The sequence below is a fragment of the Eubalaena glacialis genome, chromosome 12, assembly GCF_028564815.1.
Source record: "Eubalaena glacialis isolate mEubGla1 chromosome 12, mEubGla1.1.hap2.+ XY, whole genome shotgun sequence".
Lineage (NCBI taxonomy): Eukaryota > Metazoa > Chordata > Mammalia > Artiodactyla > Balaenidae > Eubalaena > Eubalaena glacialis.
The window spans coordinates 88,351,261-88,369,607 of NC_083727.1; the positions used below are offsets into that span (position 1 = coordinate 88,351,261).

An 18,347-nucleotide genomic window follows, 5' to 3' on the forward strand; every position below is an offset into this window, starting at 1 on the left:
AATGAGAAATAGTTCTCATTAAGTTGGTCTGCATCTGATATTTTGTTGACTTGTGGACAGGTGCCATTGATGGCAGAAGAGACAACCAAGGAGCCAAATGGTAGCCCAGCAGAACCGTCAGATGAATGAATGAATGACTTACAACAGTGAATTTTAGAATATTACAGTGAAACCTTGATGTCTTTATTATTTTTCTTATGTTTGTCAGAGATGTGCCTATTTAAAGGACTCTGCTTACCATAGAGTGATTCTGTTTTCAAGATTGAATGGACAGAAAATGAGGACAGACTAGGGATTAACTTTTTTTTTCATCATTTACAGAACACAAGAGGGTTGAATGTTTTCATCTTTCTTGATTTTTTTCACTAATGTGTTTCAATTTATTTTTGACTACATTGTGTCCATCTAACAAGTGTCTTGGAAAAACTCAGAAAGCCTGACAAACATCCTCTAACGTGTATCATAAACAATATACTGAAGTGTCATTACCTTTCTAAACTGATAATGAGCTATGATGAGTAATATAAGACATCAAAATATTCTACAGAAAGAGAAACATTGATAATTTAGGTGAATTTTTCATTTATTCTTCAGGAATCTATCACAACTTCTAAAAGAGAATTCCGTCTTTGTCTTAGACTATTAATCTAACAATAACTTTTTTGGCTAAGATATTTTCATGGCTGATGATTGACAGGATTTTTTATAAAAGTGTATGTATTTGTAGCAAGTTAGTTATTGAATATGCAAATCAATGTTTTGAACGTACATAAAGCAATAATACTTATTTGCTTTACCAAAGTGTTCTTGTTTTCTCAAGGGATTCATTTAAAATTTTTAAAATTATTAAACTCTTCTACTATGTTAAAATTAAAAATTAAAATGTTTGTTTAGATTCTTGGAATCAGTCACTATTATGGACTGAATATTTGCATCCCCCTAAAATTCGTATGTTGAAATCCTAGCCCCCCAATATGTTGGTATTAGGAGGTGGGGGCCTTCGGGAAACGATTAGGTCATGAAGGTGGAGTCATAATTAATGGAATTAGTGCCCTTATAGAAAAGACTCCAGAGAACTTTCTTGTTCCTTCTGCCAGTGTGAGGACACAGCTAGAAGACACCTGTCTATGAACCAGGAAAGAGGCTCTCATCAAATTTCAGTTAACTAGCACTTTGATCTTTGACTTCCCAGCCTTTATAACTGTGAAAAATAAATGTTGTTTAAGCCACCCAGTCTATGGTATTTTGTTATAGCAGCCCAAATGGACTAAGTCAGTCTTTGATTCTTCAAAAATTCCAATCCTCTAAAAGAGTACATGCCATCATATATTCTGTTTTTAATATTAGTAATTGACTTGAATGTGAAAAAAAAACCCAAAAAACAAAAAACTAGCATCTTTCCAGAACACATTTTATGTTATCGGTTTCTGTAGAAAGAGAAAAAAAATCCTCTAATGGATTAATAATAATATTTATTTACTTGCATAATTATTTTATTTGCTTTTATATTTAGCAAGGAGAACAGTTGGTAATATTGTAACTTGGTCTGCATTTATTAGGGATTAAGCTTTGGTGTCCTTAAGCAACTTGGACCCAAAAGTAGGAGTCCATGTACTGAAAAGTATAAGTAATTAAAGCACTACCAAGGAAAGTGTTTTCCTACCTCCAGAGAGGGGGAATTTACTCTTGGACCATGGAAGTTATCACCAATATGGTCATTAGGGGATGCAGAGTTTTTCACACTTCAGGCAAAAAATTGAATATGTCTGTTTCATTCTCTCCTCACATACTGAGATCTGTGTTTTTGTTAAAGGAAGCATTAAACCTGTTAGCACATACACATTGGATTAGGAACTTTTATCATGTGGAGGGGCTCTGGCCAGTACAGAAAAACACTACTGGAAACTTGGAGTCAGGAGAATAATTTTAGCTTAGCACTTATTGGCTAGAGGAATCAACTATTGTTATCTTCCTTAGTGTTTTATACTGCAAGCCTGTTGTTTTTAATTTTCTGAGTACTGACAACCCACTGAGCTTAAACAGAAGCTCTGAATCAGAACACAATAATTACATGATATTCAGAGGGGCTACATTGCACACAAATTCACAAAGTTAGCTTTCCTTTCTTTTTTCTGATTTATCATATGATTTCTAAGTATTACATTGATATATTTTATAGTCTGTTCAATAATATAAGTATATATCACATACACACTCACTTGCACACATACATACAGTTACAATGACACAGTAATATTTAAGAAAAAAAGTAAAAATCAATAAGGGTCTGACATAAAATCTTTCAAATATAGCTTATTTAACAAGGAGGTGAAACCTGCTTAGAGTTGGCTGTTCCTTTTAATTTCAATGTAACTTTAATGGTCCACACACTGAATTCCCTCTAAATTTGATTGCAACAAATGTCTTGTTGCTTTACATCACAGGACACATTTAAGTTTTTAGTAAGACAATCCTTTAGTAAATTCCAATCTTCTCAAGCAAGGTTTTAGGAGAAAAAGTCTGTAGATTATAGTCAAAACTCTACTTTGACACTCTGTCCTCCCCTAGATTATAACCTCTCTCTCTCTCTATTAACTAGCTTCCAGTAAAAGTAATCTAAAATCACTGCTGCTTCTTCTATTCCATTTATTCTTACTCAAAATATTACAATTTGTTTTCTGTTCTAATTGTTCTCTTGAAACTGCTGGTTGACTGTTTGTAGCTTTGGTGCTGAACATGTGCTCCTTTTGGAAACATTTTCCGTATCTGGTTTTTGTGCTGATGTGTTTTCGCTTGTTCTGCTGCCAGTCTCTGTACTCTTTACCCACTTTTGTGGGAACCTCTTCTTTAGTGCACTCTTTGATGTTGATCCCCAATCCTTAGCTTTCTGTTCTCTCCTTCTACAATCAATCCAATCAATGGTTGTGGCTTCCACTGTCACCTGTATGAAGACTTCCACAGCATATATTCATGATCTCTTGTGAATTTCAGGCCCTTTTAAAAATTTTTATTGAGGTAATATTGGTTTATAACATATAATTTTTCTGTGAACAACAGTATATTTCTACTTCTGGATACACTACAGTATGCTCACCACCAAAAATTTAATTTCTATTCATAAAGTTCATCCCCTTTACCCTTTTGCTCCCTGCTTGGCCTTCCCCTTTGGGAACCACTACTCTGTTCTCTGTGTCTATGGTTTGTTTTTGTTTGGTTTGATTTGTTAATTTATTTTGTTATTATGTTTGTTTTCTATATCCCACAGGAGTGAAATTATATGGTATTTGTCTTTCTCTGAATTATTTCATTTAGCATAATTTGCTCTAGGTCCATCTATAGACCTAAAGTAAGATTTAATTTTTTATATTGGCTGAGTAATATTCCATTTTATTTATATATATATATATATATATATATATATATATATATATCTATCTATCTATCTATCTATCTCACATCTTCTTTATCCATTCATCTGATTGTGGGCACTTAGGTTATTGAGGTGCATATATTTTTTTTTTTTTTTCCAAATTTTTATTTATTTATTTGTTTATTTTTGGCTGTGTTGGGTCTTCGTTTCTGTGCAAGGGCTTTCTCTAGTTGGCAGCGAGCGGGGGCCACTCCTCATCGCGGTGCGCGGGCCTCTCACTATTGCGGCCTCTCTTGTTGCGGAGCACAGGCTCCAGACGCGCAGACTCAGTAATTGTGGCTCACGGGCCCAGTTGCTCCGCGGCATGTGGGATCTTCCCAGACCAGGGCTCGAACCCGTGTCCCCTGCACTGGCAGGCAGATTCTCAACCACTGTGCCACCAGGGGAGCCCCCATATATCTTTTTTAATTTGTGTTTTCATATTCTTTGAATAAGTACCCAGAAGTAGGATAGCAGAACTTTATGGTAGTTCTATTCTTAATTTTTTGAGAAACCTCTGTACTGTTTTCTATAGTGGCTGCACCAATTTACATTCCCACCAACAGTGCATGAGGGTTACCTTTTCTCCATATCCTCACCAACTCTTGTTATTTCTTGACTTTTTGATAATAGGCATTCTGACAGGTGTGAGGTGATATCTTGTCATGGTTTTGATTTGCATTTTACTATTAATTGGTGATGTTGAACATTTTTTCATATATCTGTTGGTCATCTGTATGTCTTTTTTGGAAAAAATATCTATTCAGCTTCTTTGCCCATTTTTTAATCAGGTTTTTTGTTGTTGTTGATGAGTTGTATGAGTTTGTTATATATTTTGTATATTAACCCCTTATTGGATATATGATTTGCAAATATGTTTTCCCATTTGGTAGGTTGTCTTTTTGGTTTGTCAATGGTTTCCTTTGCTGTGCAGAAGATTTTTAGTTTGATATAGTCCCATTTTTTAATTTTTACTTTTGTTTCCCTTGCCTGAAGAGACACATCCAGAAAGATATTGCTAAGATAGGTGTCAAAGAGTGTATTGCCTATGTTTTCCTCTAGGAATTTGACAGTTTCAGGTCTTACATTGAAGTCTTTAATCAATTTTGAGTTTATTTTTGTGTATGGTGTGAGATAGTGGTCTAGTTTCGTTTTTTTTGTATGTAGCTGTCCAGTTTTCCCAAAACCATTTATTGAAGAGGCTTTCTTTTCCCCATTGTGTATTCTTTCTTCTTTTGTCATAGATTAATTGTTCATATATGTGTAGGTTTATTACTGGGTTCTCAGTTCTGTTCCATTGATCTATGTATCTGCTTTTCTGGCAATAACATAACTGTTTTGATTACTAGAGCTTTATAATTTAGTTTGAAATAAGGGCCTGTGATACCTCCAGCTTTGTGCTTTTTTTAAATCAGGATTTCTTTGACTATTTGGGGTCTTTTGTGGTTCCATAGAAATTAAATTTTTTTTGATTCATATATGTGAGAAATATCCTTGGGATTTTAATAGGGATTGCACTGAATTTGCAGATTCCTTTAGGTAATATGGACATGTTAACAATGTTAATTCTTCCAATCGATAAGCATGAGACATCTGTCCATTTATTTGTGCCCTCAATTTCTTTCAACAATGTCTTACAGTTTTCAGTGTACTGGCTAAATTTATTGCTAGGTATTGTATTATTTTTGTTGTGACTGTAAATGGGATCGATTTCTTAATTTATCTTTCTGCTAGCTCATTGTTAACATGTAGAAATGCAACCAACTTTTGTTTATTGATTTTGTAACCTTTGACTTTACTATATTTGTTTATTACTTCTGATAATTTTTTGGTCAGCTTTGTATATATCAAATCATGTCATGCACAAATAGTGACAATTTTACATCTTCCTTTCCAATTTAAGTGCCTTTATTTCTTTTTCTTGCCTAATTGTTCTGGCTAGGACTTGCAATGCTGTATTGAATAAATGTGGCAAGAGTGTACATCTTTGTTTTGGTCCTGATTTTAGGATAGCTTTCAATTTTTCACAGTTGAGAATGTTGTTAGCTGTGATATATTTGCCCTTTATTACTTTAAGGTACTTTTCTTTTATATACATTTTATTGAGAATTTTTATCTTAAGTGGGCATTGAATCTTGTTGAATGATTTTTCTGCATTTATTGAGATGATCATATGCTTATTAGCCTTCATTTTACTAATGTGGTGTATGATATTGACTGCTTTTTTTATGTTGAAACCTGCTTGCATCCCTGGAATAAATACCACTTGATCATAGTGTATGATACTTTTAAAGTATTGTTGTATTTGGTTTGCTAACATTTTGTTGAGGATTTTACAGCCTACATTCATCAGAGATATTGGCATGTAATTTTCTTTTTTGTGCTTTGTTCTTGTCTGGTTTTGATGTCAGGTGATGTTGGCTTCCTAAAATAAGTTAGGAAGCATTCTTTCAAGTGTTTGGAAGAGTTTGAGGAAGGTAGAAATAAATTCTTTGCATGTTTGGTAGAATTCATCTGTAAATCTATTAAGTTCTAAAGTTTTGTATTTTGGGAAGTTTTTGGTTACTGTTTCAATCACCTTACTAGTAATGGATTCATCCATTTATATTTTCTATTTCTTTATGATTCCATCTTGGAAGGTTGTATGATACTAAGAATTTGTCCATTTCTTATAGGCTGCCCAATTTGTTGGCATATAGTTGTTCATAGCATTCTCTTATAATCCTATGTATTTCTGTGTATCTGTTGTACTTTCTTCTCTTTCATTTCTGATTTTATTTACAGAGTCTTCTTTTTTTTTTCTTAGTGAGTCTAACTAAAGATTTGTCAACTTTGTTTATCTTTCCAAAGAACCAGCTCTTAATTTCATTGATCTTTTCAATGGTCTTTTTAGTCTCTATTTCTTTTATATGCACTCTCATCTTTATTTTTCCATTCCTTCTACTGACTTTGGGCTTTGTTCTTTTTCTAGTTCCTTTTAGTAAGACTGTTTACTTTAGATATTTCTTATTTCTTGAGATAGGCCTGTATTGATATAAACTTCCCTCTTTGTACTGCTTTTGCTGTATCACATAGATTTTGATATGTTGTATTTTCATTTTCTTTTGTCTTCTGGTAATTTTTGATTCTCCTTTGATTTTTTTGTTGACCCACAATAGTTTAGTATCATGTTGTTCAGTCTCCCCATGTTTCTGATTTTTTCAGCTTTCTTCTTATAGTTGATTTCTAGTTTCATAACATTGTGATAATAAAAGATGTTTGATATGATTTCAATCTTCTTAATATCATTGAGATTTGTTTTGTGTCTTATCATATGGTCTATCCTTGAGAAAGTTCCATGTGCACTTAAGGAAAATGTGTATTCTGCTGCATTTGGGTGGAATGTTCTGTACAGATCTATCAAATCCATCTGGTCTAATGTTTCATTTAAGACCACTATTTCCTTATTGACCTTCTGTCTGGATGATCTATCCATTGATGTAAGTGGAGTGATAAATTCCCCTACTATTATTATAAATTTCTCTCATTAGGTTTGTTAATAATTGCTTCACATATTTTGGTGTTTCTATGTTAGGTGCATGTATAATAATAAGTGTTATGTCTTCTTGATCAATTTTCCCCTTTATCATTCTATAGCATTCATCTTTGTCTGTTACACTTGTTGACTTGAGGTCTATTTTTTTTTCTGATATGAGTGTGGCTACACCTACTTTCTTTTGGCTGCCATTTTCCACCCTTTCATTTTGAGCCTATGTTTGTCTTCAGAGCTGAGGCGAGTCTCCTGAAGGCAGCATACAGTCAGTCTTGTTTTTTAATCTACTGAGCCACTCTGTGTCTTTTGACTGATGAATTCAATCCATTTATATTTAGGGTGATTACTGATAGATGAGGACTTATTACTGCCATTTGATCTTTTGTTTTCTGTTTGCTTTATATCTCCATTGTTTCTTATTACTTGGGCTTCTGTCTGTTGTTTTGGTTTTGTGGTTTTCTATGATGATTTTCTCTGTTTCCTCTTTTTTATGTTAATGTCTCTGCTCTAAATTTATGTTTTGCGGTTACCATGAAGTTTGTATAAAACATTGTATAGATAAAATAGTCCTTTTTCTACTGATAGCATCTTATCTTCATTTACCTATACAGGTTCTGTGCATTTTCTCTCTCCCTTTTGTGTTTTTGTTTTCCAAATTTTCCCTTTTTATGTTGTAAGTTTGTTACCAAGTTGAAGTAGCTATAGTTATTTTTTCTCTTTTATCATTTAAACTTTATGCTATAATAAAGTGTTTATAAACCTATTCTGATATAGAGTGGCAATTTTCTTATTCTTATTGTCTATTTATCACTTTATTCATTGTTTTATGTACTTTTGACTTTTTGTTTTCTGGTAGCAGAGCTCCTTTCAACATTTCTTTTAAGGCAGGACTAGAGTTGAGGAGCTCCCTCAGCTTTTGCTTGTCTGGGAAAGCCTTTATTTCTCCTTCATATCTGAAGGACAACCTTGCTGGATAGAGTATTCTTGGAAGACAGGTTTTATTTTTCAGTATTTTGAGAATGTCATTATGCTCCCTCCTGGCCTGTAGTGTTTCTGCTGAGAAATCTGCTGATAACTTAATGGAGGTTCCTTTGTAGGTTATCATCCCTTTTTTCCTGGCTGCTTTTAAAATTCTTTCTTTGTCATATTTACCTTTGACAATTTTAATATAATCTGTCTTGGAAGAAGTCTTTTTGCATTTCAGTAACTAGGTATTCTCTTAGCTTCATGGACTTGTATATCCAGTTTCTTTCCCAGGTTTAGAAAGTTCTCAGGTATTATTTGCTTAAATTAACTCTCTGCTCCCTTCCCCCTCTATTCTCCTCTGGGACACCCATTACCCTAATGTTGCTCTTCCTAAAAGACTCAGATATGCTTCATAGAATTTCCTCATTTTATTTTATACCTTGATTCTTTTTACTCTTCTACTTGTGTCATTCTAGATTTCTATCTTCAAGCTCACTAATTCTCTCTTTCATATGGTCTGCTCTGTTTCTAATGTTTTCTAATGCATTCTTCATCTTGTTTGTCAATTTCTTCAGTTTCAGAATTTCTGTGTGTTTCTTTTATAGAGTTTCAATCTCTTTGGTAAAGGATTCATTTTGTTCATTAATTTTATTCCTGAGCATACTGAACTGCTTTCTGAGTTGTCTTGTAGCTCATTGCTTTACTTCATGACAAATATTTTGAATTCTCTATCAAATTGCAATAATCCATGTCACTAAGTTTGGTTTATGGAGAATAGTAATTTTCTTTTTGTGGTACAGTGTTACTGTGGTTCTTCATGGTGCTTGATGATTTGTTCCTCAGCTGATGCGTTTGAAACCTCTCTCTACTTGATTCTATTGATTCAATAGGTGAGAAATTAGAGGTCTTTTTTGTTGTTGCAGTAGGCATTGATATAGCATAAGTTTTCAGCTTCTCTCACCTGAGCAGCCTCTGGTCATACTTGAGAGTCAGTAATTTTCACCCTCCATGGTCTCTGCCAAAGGTGTATTCCTGTGCCCTTGTTACCACCACTTGTGCTTCCAGGGTCATTGGTGCCTTGCTGCTGTCAATGTCACTGTTGTTGCCACCTGGGGTCCAGGATGGTGGGCTCTTCCTCTGTGTCTGGGATGACCACAGGCTCTACTGCCTCAGTGGGAAGAAAGGTAGGGAAGCTGGTCACCTCTGCCATGCTCAGTGTTAAGTTTGCAGGCTCTGCCACTGTGGGTGGGTGGGGGCTGGAGGTGGAGATGTCTCTGTAGCTGGGGGGATGTGGTCCCTGGCCCTGCTGCTGCTGCTTCCTTGTTGCCTGTGGCTGGGGGCCTGGGTCATGTGTGCCACCTTCCCTGCTGCTGCTGGATTCTCTGCAGCTGCAGGCTCAGCTGCCATGGCTAGAGGACCAGGATTGAAGGCACTGCCTCTGCCATTCCCTTGGTTCTGCCTCCTCTGTATGTTCCAGTTCACGCTCCTTTAGATGCACAGATGTGAGGAATTCTCCAGCATCCTGGTTTGTTGGGCAGAAGCACCTTTGTTGAGTTGTGGATAGTTTACTAGTTGTAGATTGAAGGGGAGAGACAAAAAGAGCATCTCACTATACTGTGTTGCTGACATCACTCAAGGCCCATATTTCAAATGAATTATTCTATGTCACAATGTCCTGCTGATATAGATGATGTGCAGCAGGAATGTAATGACGCAAAGGACTGATGAGTTAGTGACATTTGCAAGCCAGTTGTTAAATATTTGAAAATTATCTCTGCCAAAAGTAACAACTACCAAAATGAACCTGCTATCTGTTCCTGTAAACAATCTTGTGATTTCCACATGAATTCTCTGCTTACATAAGCCAATCTGGTCATTCAAATTCTGAAATTTTCTATCTTTGTATCTATAATTATTTACAAATACCATGGCTTCTGCAGTCATCCTTTCACTCTTATTGCACAGCATCATTTCTTGTTTAATTATTCCTATTGCCTAACTTTACCAATTCTTGACCTGTAGTCTAAACCTTTCAATCATATACTTCAGTTGCTACCTGAGTTAAAACTACATGTCACTTCTTGTTCAAATTTCTTAAATCGTTCCTCCAGGAACCAGCCTATAAATATACACTCTTTTGTATTTTATTCAGGATCCATTATGCTCAGACTGCGTGATGAATTTTCCAACATCAAGCCTTCCTCTTGCTCAATTCACATTAAAATCCATGTCTCCCCAGTAATAAATTACCTCTACTCCCACTCTCCCTTTCCTAGGCCTTCCCATTACTAAGCCTGTGTGTGTGATGTTTTGTCTGCCTGCAATGACAGTCTATGTATTATGTATCTGGTGGACACTTGATCATCCCTCAGATCTCTACCTAACTACAAACTCCCTTACTTCCCCAAGGAGATCAGAAGGCTTTCTTTTCTGTTTTTCTATATTGGCTCTGTATTTTGTTTGTATTTCTATTAGAGTAAATACCTAACTGTATTAGAGATACTTGTGTATCTCCTTGAGTCTTAAGAACATGGTTTTAATTAATGTATGCTCACAAAAATTAAATTCTGTATGAAAACCCACCTTTAATTTGGGAAATATATAATAGTTATGAAATGAGATCAATCCAAATATAAATGACTAAAGATAAATTTATGTAAATTTTTAGAATCTTTTAATCCATTTTTGAACTATTCATTCAAAAGATGTTTATTGAGAACCTACTATGTAACAGAAACTATCCTTGCCTTGGGGGGATAGAAAGGTAAACAAAACAGATATTTTCTAATCTTATTGAGCTTATAGGCTGGTTTATCTAGAAAAAAGTCAATAAAGTATATTAATATAATAGAAAAAAACCCATAAGTCTGTTTAATGATCAATAAATATACTGCTAATGGAGTAAAGCTGAATCTAAAGTAAATTCCATATGCTTACAGATATATAATTTCCTTATTTTGTTCAAGGCATATGTGTCACATCAACTATGCAAGAGACTTTTGTCCTTTATGTATATTTGTTGTGAATTTTTTTAAGTTTACTTACAATGGAATCATAATATTATCAAATAGTGAGAAGATTTATACCCAATTCATATTACTTGTGAGAATTTTAAATAATAGCATTTATATTTCCAAAAATATAAAAATAGTATGTTCAAATATGTAGAGTACAATGATAAATACAGTAGGAGAAAATATAAATGGTACACTTATGGTACATTAAGCTATTGGTACACTTAACAAGCAATGCCACATTTTTAAAGTAATGGCCTATAATAACAAAGTGGAACCAAATAATCAATACCATTTAAGTCAGCATGCAAGCTCTCATCCTAAAATACAGGTTAATAATGACAACAATGAGCTAATTACCTAAATGAAGATTTAGCGATTAGGCTGGCATAAGCACAGAACTCAGTAGAGAGTGTTCTTATACTTGGGAACCCTTTGTGAAGCAGAGACTGGGGGATGGAGTTCCAGTTCCATTTCTTGAATCATATTTTATGTGTGGATATATGAGTCAACTCCTCATATATCCAGAGAAATTACTAGCATATGGGTGAAGAAAAGCACACACACTTAATTTTACCATGAAATATAATGCATGCATATAGCCATAAGATGGGAAAGCAGATTGACACTGGAGTAATTCTGTGTAATGAGAACAATACACTTTTAGTACACTTTGGCAGAATGGATGGAGATATATATGTTAGTAGAATGCAAAAAAAGTTTTTGAAACCATGTAGATAATCCCGCTAACCAGGAAACTTCTAAAGTTTTCCCACTTTTCCTTTTCATAAAATGACATAAGGAATATATTTTACATCATCAACAGAAATACCTGGTTTGCTCCATGAAGATCTGGAAGTCCACCAATAAAGACAGCCCCTGATTCTGGCAGGGGTTTTCCCGGTACATAACCAATAGATACGCTTGCTTTTATAGTCTTCCCTAGAATAGTCAGTTCAGCTTTACATGGATCCAATTCTTGCCTGCAACCATTTAGATAAGAAATATATGGTTTTAGCATGTGTTGTAAAAACATCTGTTTGACCAATTAATTACGCTATTAACAAAAGAAGAAAGACTTAAGTACATAGATTATCTCACCATAAAACCAACAAAGCCAGAAGTAGATTATTCTAAATTAGAAATCCTTAATGATTTTAGCACATAAATATAAAGTTAAACTTTAATAAAACAACAAACTGTAGCAATCACCTAATGAAATAAACAAATCCTGATAATAAACAGATGTTTCTCAAAAATAACTAAAACAATGTTAGAGCATAATATTCTACTTCAGTTTTTTACATTGTTAAATTTTCTCTGTGAGTGAAAATTATTGAAAGGGATCTGGTTTAGATATGGTTATCTGGTGTACTATATATCTTTAGGTCAAAAATAGTAATACAGCAGAGAGTAATTAGTTGTGGAAATATAAATCATAGCAAGAAGTATAGCAAGTAAAATTTTAAAAAAATAAATTAACTAAATATAACTTAATTAGGAGATTTCCAGCAATAATTTTTATGTGCCCATTTTTTAGAAAGATGAGAAAAAATGCTTCAACGTGTAGATATGCATGTCTCATTCACTCTAGCCACCTGTTTAACCAATCATCTAATCCAGGTATTAGAAACAGTGACCTGTAGGCCAAATCTTGCCTGCCACCTCTTTATAAATAAAGTTTAATTGTAACAGAACCACACATTTCTTTACATATAATCTAAGGCTGCTTTCATGGAAGAGTTGATAGTTGCAACAAAGACTCTGAGACGTGAAGACCCAAAAATATTTATTATCTAACACTTTATAGAAAAATTTGGTAGATCCACTGTCTAGTCAATTTATTTGTTTACCTACCCAGTAAGTAACCTTAATTATAATCCTTTTCAAGATACTCATATTGTAAGACACCCATGTAACATTCACCTATGTCATCCTATATTATGAATATGTGACATTCTGCCTCTCCTTTTATTTATCTTTTAAAGTAAAGTTGATTTACAACATCATATAAGTTTCAGGTGTACAAAACAGCGACTCAACATTTTTATAGATTATACTCCATTTAAAGTCATGACAAAATAATGGTTATATTTCCCTGTGCTGTACAGTACTCTTCTATAGCTTATCCATTTAATATATGGTAATTTGTACCTCTCAATCCCCTACCCCCATCCTGCCTCTCTCCACCATGGTCCTCCTCACTGGTAACCACCAGTCTGTTCTCTGTACCGGTGAGTCTGTTTCTGTTTTGCTATATTGATTTGTTTTATGTTTTAGATTCCACATGTAAGTGATAACAGAGTATTTGTCTCTCTCTGTTGACTTATTTCAGTAAGCATGATACCTTCTAGGACTATCCATGTTGTTAACAAATGGCCGAGTTTCATTTCTTAAAATTGGGGTTTAGTTGATTTACAATATTATATTAGTTTCAAGTGTACCACATGGTGATTCAAAATTTTTTAGGTTATAATCCATTTACAGTTATAAATTATGGAAGCAACCTAAGTATCCATCAACAGATGAATGAATAAAGAAGATGTGGTATTTGTATATTTACATAAAGTTTTAATTGAATTACGCATGATGCAACGGGTAAAGGGTAAATCTCTATGAACTACCACATTGTGGTCATACTCAAGTAAGCCCTACCTAGGTCAAGAGGTAGAAACTTACTCTTAAGAATCCCCACTCCAACTCCGGTACACTTTATCACACACCCTCCAACTTCATTCAACATTATGCTTTCCATATTCATCTTTGGCATTGAATTTAATAGCAGTTTGTTCTTTTTCAACATATTTTATATTGATATTTTACAAATTATTTATTCCAGTGTTAGTGTACATTTTGGTGCTGTCATGAATATTGATGCTATAAACATGCTTGTATATATTGTTCGGTGCAATATATATGCATTTCTGTTGAGGATTTAACAAAAATCACTTAGAGTTCTCTATATTTGGGATATATGCTCTGTTGGTGTTGCGAACATTTTATTTTTCTTTTCAGTGTCTCACATTTTTACTTTCTTAATAGTGTCTTTTAATGATCAAAAGCTCTTAATTTTAATGTATGGCAATTGATCAAACTTTTATATAATGATTCATATTTTGTTGTTGTTATGTTGTTCCTTTTCTATGTCATTTTTGAAAATATTATTTTACTACTGACGCTTAGCTCCACAATCCACTAGGGATTGGTTTTTTATATAGTCTCAGGTATGTATCAATCATAAATCATGTTCACATATATATGGGTCTGTTTCTACACTATTCTGTTCCACTGGTCAATTTTTCTATCTTTGTATAAATATATCACTGTCTTAAAACTTACTCTAAAAATATAGTATTTAACACCCAGTAGAGTACGTAAGTCCTCTTACTTGTTTTTTCCCCCCAATATTGTTTTTAGTGATAGGTGTTTGTGTGTGTGTGTTCCTGGGCTCTCTATTTTATTGGTCTAAATTTCTAACCCTGTACCAATACCACACTGTGAAATATTAATGTTATTTATATAAATAATACGTATATATTTCTTATATATATATATATATATATATATATATATATGAGAGAGACTGCCCTTCAAATTTCCTCTCTAGTACTGCTCTTGAAAAATGTTGGTTTCAAGATTATGCTGTCCTTATATTCTTTCAGAAAGTTTATGTAATATTCTTTCACATATGACAGATTTTACTAGTACAGCCACCTGGGCTTGGAGAGTTTTTTTGAGGTAAGTATTAAATACGGATTTAATGTATTTAATAAATGTAGCTATCTATGTATTATGTCCAATTTGTTAAGTTGTGTTTTCTTCTAGGATTTTTTTAATTTAATCTAAATTTTGAAAATAATTAGCATAAAATATTTCATAATTTCCTTTTATATTTTTATTGGTGTCAGAACTCTAATGACAGCTCTCTTTCTTGTGATGTTGGCTATTTTTGTCTTTTCCCATTTTATTTTCTTTGTAGATCAATATTGGTAGGGAGTAGTAAATTTCAAGGAATGCTTTTGGTATTGTTGATGGTGGCCAGTCTCTGTTTTCCACTTCATTAACTTCTGCTCTTATCTTTATGATGTTCTTCCTTTAACTTTCCTTTGAGCTTAATTTACTCTCCTGTTTCTAGGGGTTTTAATCTAATATATGCTCTTAAGATTGTAAATTTTCCCTTTAAGAATAGATTTAGTTATATTCAACAAGTTTTATTTTTCATTATCATCTGTTCAAAACGTTTTCTAATTTATTTTGTGATGTTTTTCTTTGGTCCAAGAATTATTCAAAATTGTACTGCAAGTTTACAAATATACAGGGATTTTCTTGTTATTTTTTATATTATAAAATTTTATCAAATTTTAAATTTGATTTAAATCAAGCTTGTTGAATATTCTCTATTTGCTTTTCAGTCTTTGAAGTGTATTGACTTAGACTGCATAGCTCAGGATATGGTCAATTTTAGTAATGATTTCATGATCCTAGAAAGTCTGTAGTTAATTGCAGAGTTCCATATATGTGAAAATGGTCAGGTTTTATACAACACACAAACATACACACATTTAGCTCATTTTGTAGAGAATATAGAATAAAAACAATGAAATAATTGAATCAGGCCTATGATGCATGTACAATTTTCCTAAAAAAACTATTTACAGAGATTTTTTTTTGCACCCTTCTGCTTATACCATGATATAAAGTTAATAGCATAAGACCAGGTGTAGCCAGGCAGCCAATTTAAGGCTTTGATAAAGTTTTGAATTAAAAAAAAAAATCAATGATGTTCTCTATATTAAGAACATGGGAGAAAAATGTGTTGAACATTTTTAGAACTCACTTGATATTCTTGGATTCTGTATTTAGAAGCAAACAAGAAGCTTTCTGTGTTAATTATTTCTTACAATTAAACTGTTAAAAATATCTTTAGGAGGATATAGCTTCCAGGAAGTTATTCATTAAATGATAAAAATAAAAAGCACAGCTACTTTTATTCCAATCAATCTCTAAATTTTAATGTTTGGAAAAATAACTTGTACTGTTTCATGATATTAGAATAGCAATAATAATTATTCACTAATATTTTGTTAATGAACTCATTTCCCATATTTCATGAAGCAAATGATACCCATTAAGATTTCAAATATATTTATTTGCCCTTTGATTGTAATAACTGAAAGAGTAACTATAAAATAATATATATAAACTCACTTTTTTTCCTGACTACAGAGCAACATAAGTTCGTTATAAAAAATTAGAAAAAAGATAAAGAAATTTATCCAACGTAATTGTTAAAGACAAGAAAACAGGCCCAAAGTGGAGTCACTAATGTGAAGCCCTCATGTCACCAAACTAAGTCTTAATTAACTTAATATGAGGTTCCCAGAAATGGAATATTAAACCAGTCAATGATGAATTGACCAGCATTAGTTACGTAATCTGCCTGATAAGACCCTGCCATCCCTGTGAAGAAAGTAGTCTTACAATAACCAATCTACTATTTTTCCTTGTATGACTTCCTTGTTTCCGCTCTCTCTGCCTATAAAATCTGTTGCCTTGTGTAGCTCTTTGGATCTCCTTTCTAGCTGTTAGGTTGAATGCTACATGATCCATGAATCACTGAATAAAGCTAGTAAGATCTTTAAATTTTACTCAGTTGAATTTTGTTTTTAAACAGTCAACTAAAGTCATCACTTGGAATCTTTGCAACTCGGTTTTTGCAATATCAATAAAATATAGGTCAATAGTTATACATTTTCATTAAATTTTTTTTCAATTCTCCTAAATGATTATATAATCTATTGTTGGATATTTAGTTTCTAAGATTCAGAAATAATAAATGATTTTGTGATTTGTGAAAAGTCATCTAACCCTTAATTAATAATTTTCATAGAAGTGTTCTTAAAAGTGAATTATTGAAGGAAATCATTGGCAATTTTAAGGGTTTATTATCAAATTGCCAAGTTACACTCTAGAAACTGTCCCAATCAGCATTGTTAGAGTGCCAAAGATTTTGTTTAGTTTTATATTTATATTCATATGATAATATCTATCAGAATTTTCAACATATTCTCTGCATGAAAATTCTTCCTGTCCAATAAATAAGTATTTGCTTATATTTTATACTTATGGACAGATTTGAAAGTTACCAGCACTTCACAGTAATAATTTATGTGTAAAGCACATACTTCTTCACTTTGCATTTTATAGTTTTTCAGTGTGGTATTTGAAACCAATTATATTGCTTTAATTATTGTAGTGGCACAATTTATTTTAATGTCTGGTATGCCCAGTATTGTCTCTTATAACTCTTTTTCACAGATTTTCTTGATGTATTGAAATGTTTATCATTTACAATCTATTTTTTATTCCAAAAATTGTCAGTGGCATTTTTATCAAGAAATAAAAGTTATTCTATATTCTAAAATTTAAAGGGATATACATATATGTATACATATACTCACATGTACATATATGTGCACACACATATATCTGCATATATGTATCTAAAATACATATATATGTGTATATATAAAATACATTTATAGTATTTATATTACAAATTAGAATATTTTATCCTAATGGGAAGAAACATGTCTACCTGCTTTCCTTCATTTAACCATTTGTGCTTAATCCATAGTCAACTGTGGCCCCCATCCTTGCAGAACTGACTACTTAGAGAAGAATAATGAGAAAATGTGACATATATATTAATTTCATGCACAATTGTACTAAGTTGTGTAGTACAGACTACAATGAAATATAAAGTAAAGTTAGAAATACTCCAGAGTTGATCTCTGGGTGATTACGATGACTATGATAAGAAAAGGGAAGAATAGTAGATGCTACAGATGAGAGATTTGAGTGTGGGTGAAAGCTGGAAGAGAAATAAAGTGGAGTTTTAAAGACTTTTTTTTAAAGTTGGTTAGGAGTCTGAATTTTATTTAAATACAACATATACAACGAAGTATGTAAATAACAGTAAGCGCTTCCAAATTAAAGACTTTTTTTGCTTATAGTTAAGAATGCGAGTTCAGTTCAATACCAGATTTTTAAGCTTGTCTACTTTGAGATGTGGAAAATGTTATATTCAGTACAGAGGTTGGTAGCTCATTCTCTACAGAATGTAAACATCATGAAGAGAGCTTTTTCTTACATTATTACTGCATCCTCACATCTAGAACAGGACCTTGTATGTGGCAAACACTGCAGTATGTGTTGAATATTGAGAAGTTTTCCAGGACACTGTCTGAAATATATTATGTGCCTAATGACTGACAGCATTTTTATTTTGAAGAGAGCATGTGCTCTACTTTTTCCAATTCAAGTATTTGTTAGAAAATATTTCAAAAAATACTGAAAATATAAAAAAGGAAAAGCACAACGACCTGCATTGAACCCAAAAGGAACAATTTTTCTTTTAGTACAA

The 18,347-nt window shown here is 32.8% G+C and overlaps 1 protein-coding gene across 1 annotated transcript in view; it reads right to left on the reverse strand.

The window, feature by feature from the left end:
- The window catches only part of EYS (eyes shut homolog), a 1,734,738-nt gene that overhangs the window by 633,601 nt on the left and 1,082,790 nt on the right, over positions 1-18,347 (reverse strand). Inside the window, exon 27 of the mRNA XM_061207220.1 lies at positions 11,754-11,904. Within this exon, the coding sequence (XP_061063203.1) occupies positions 11,754-11,904 (151 nt within the window). The remainder of the gene's footprint in view (positions 1-11,753; positions 11,905-18,347) is intronic.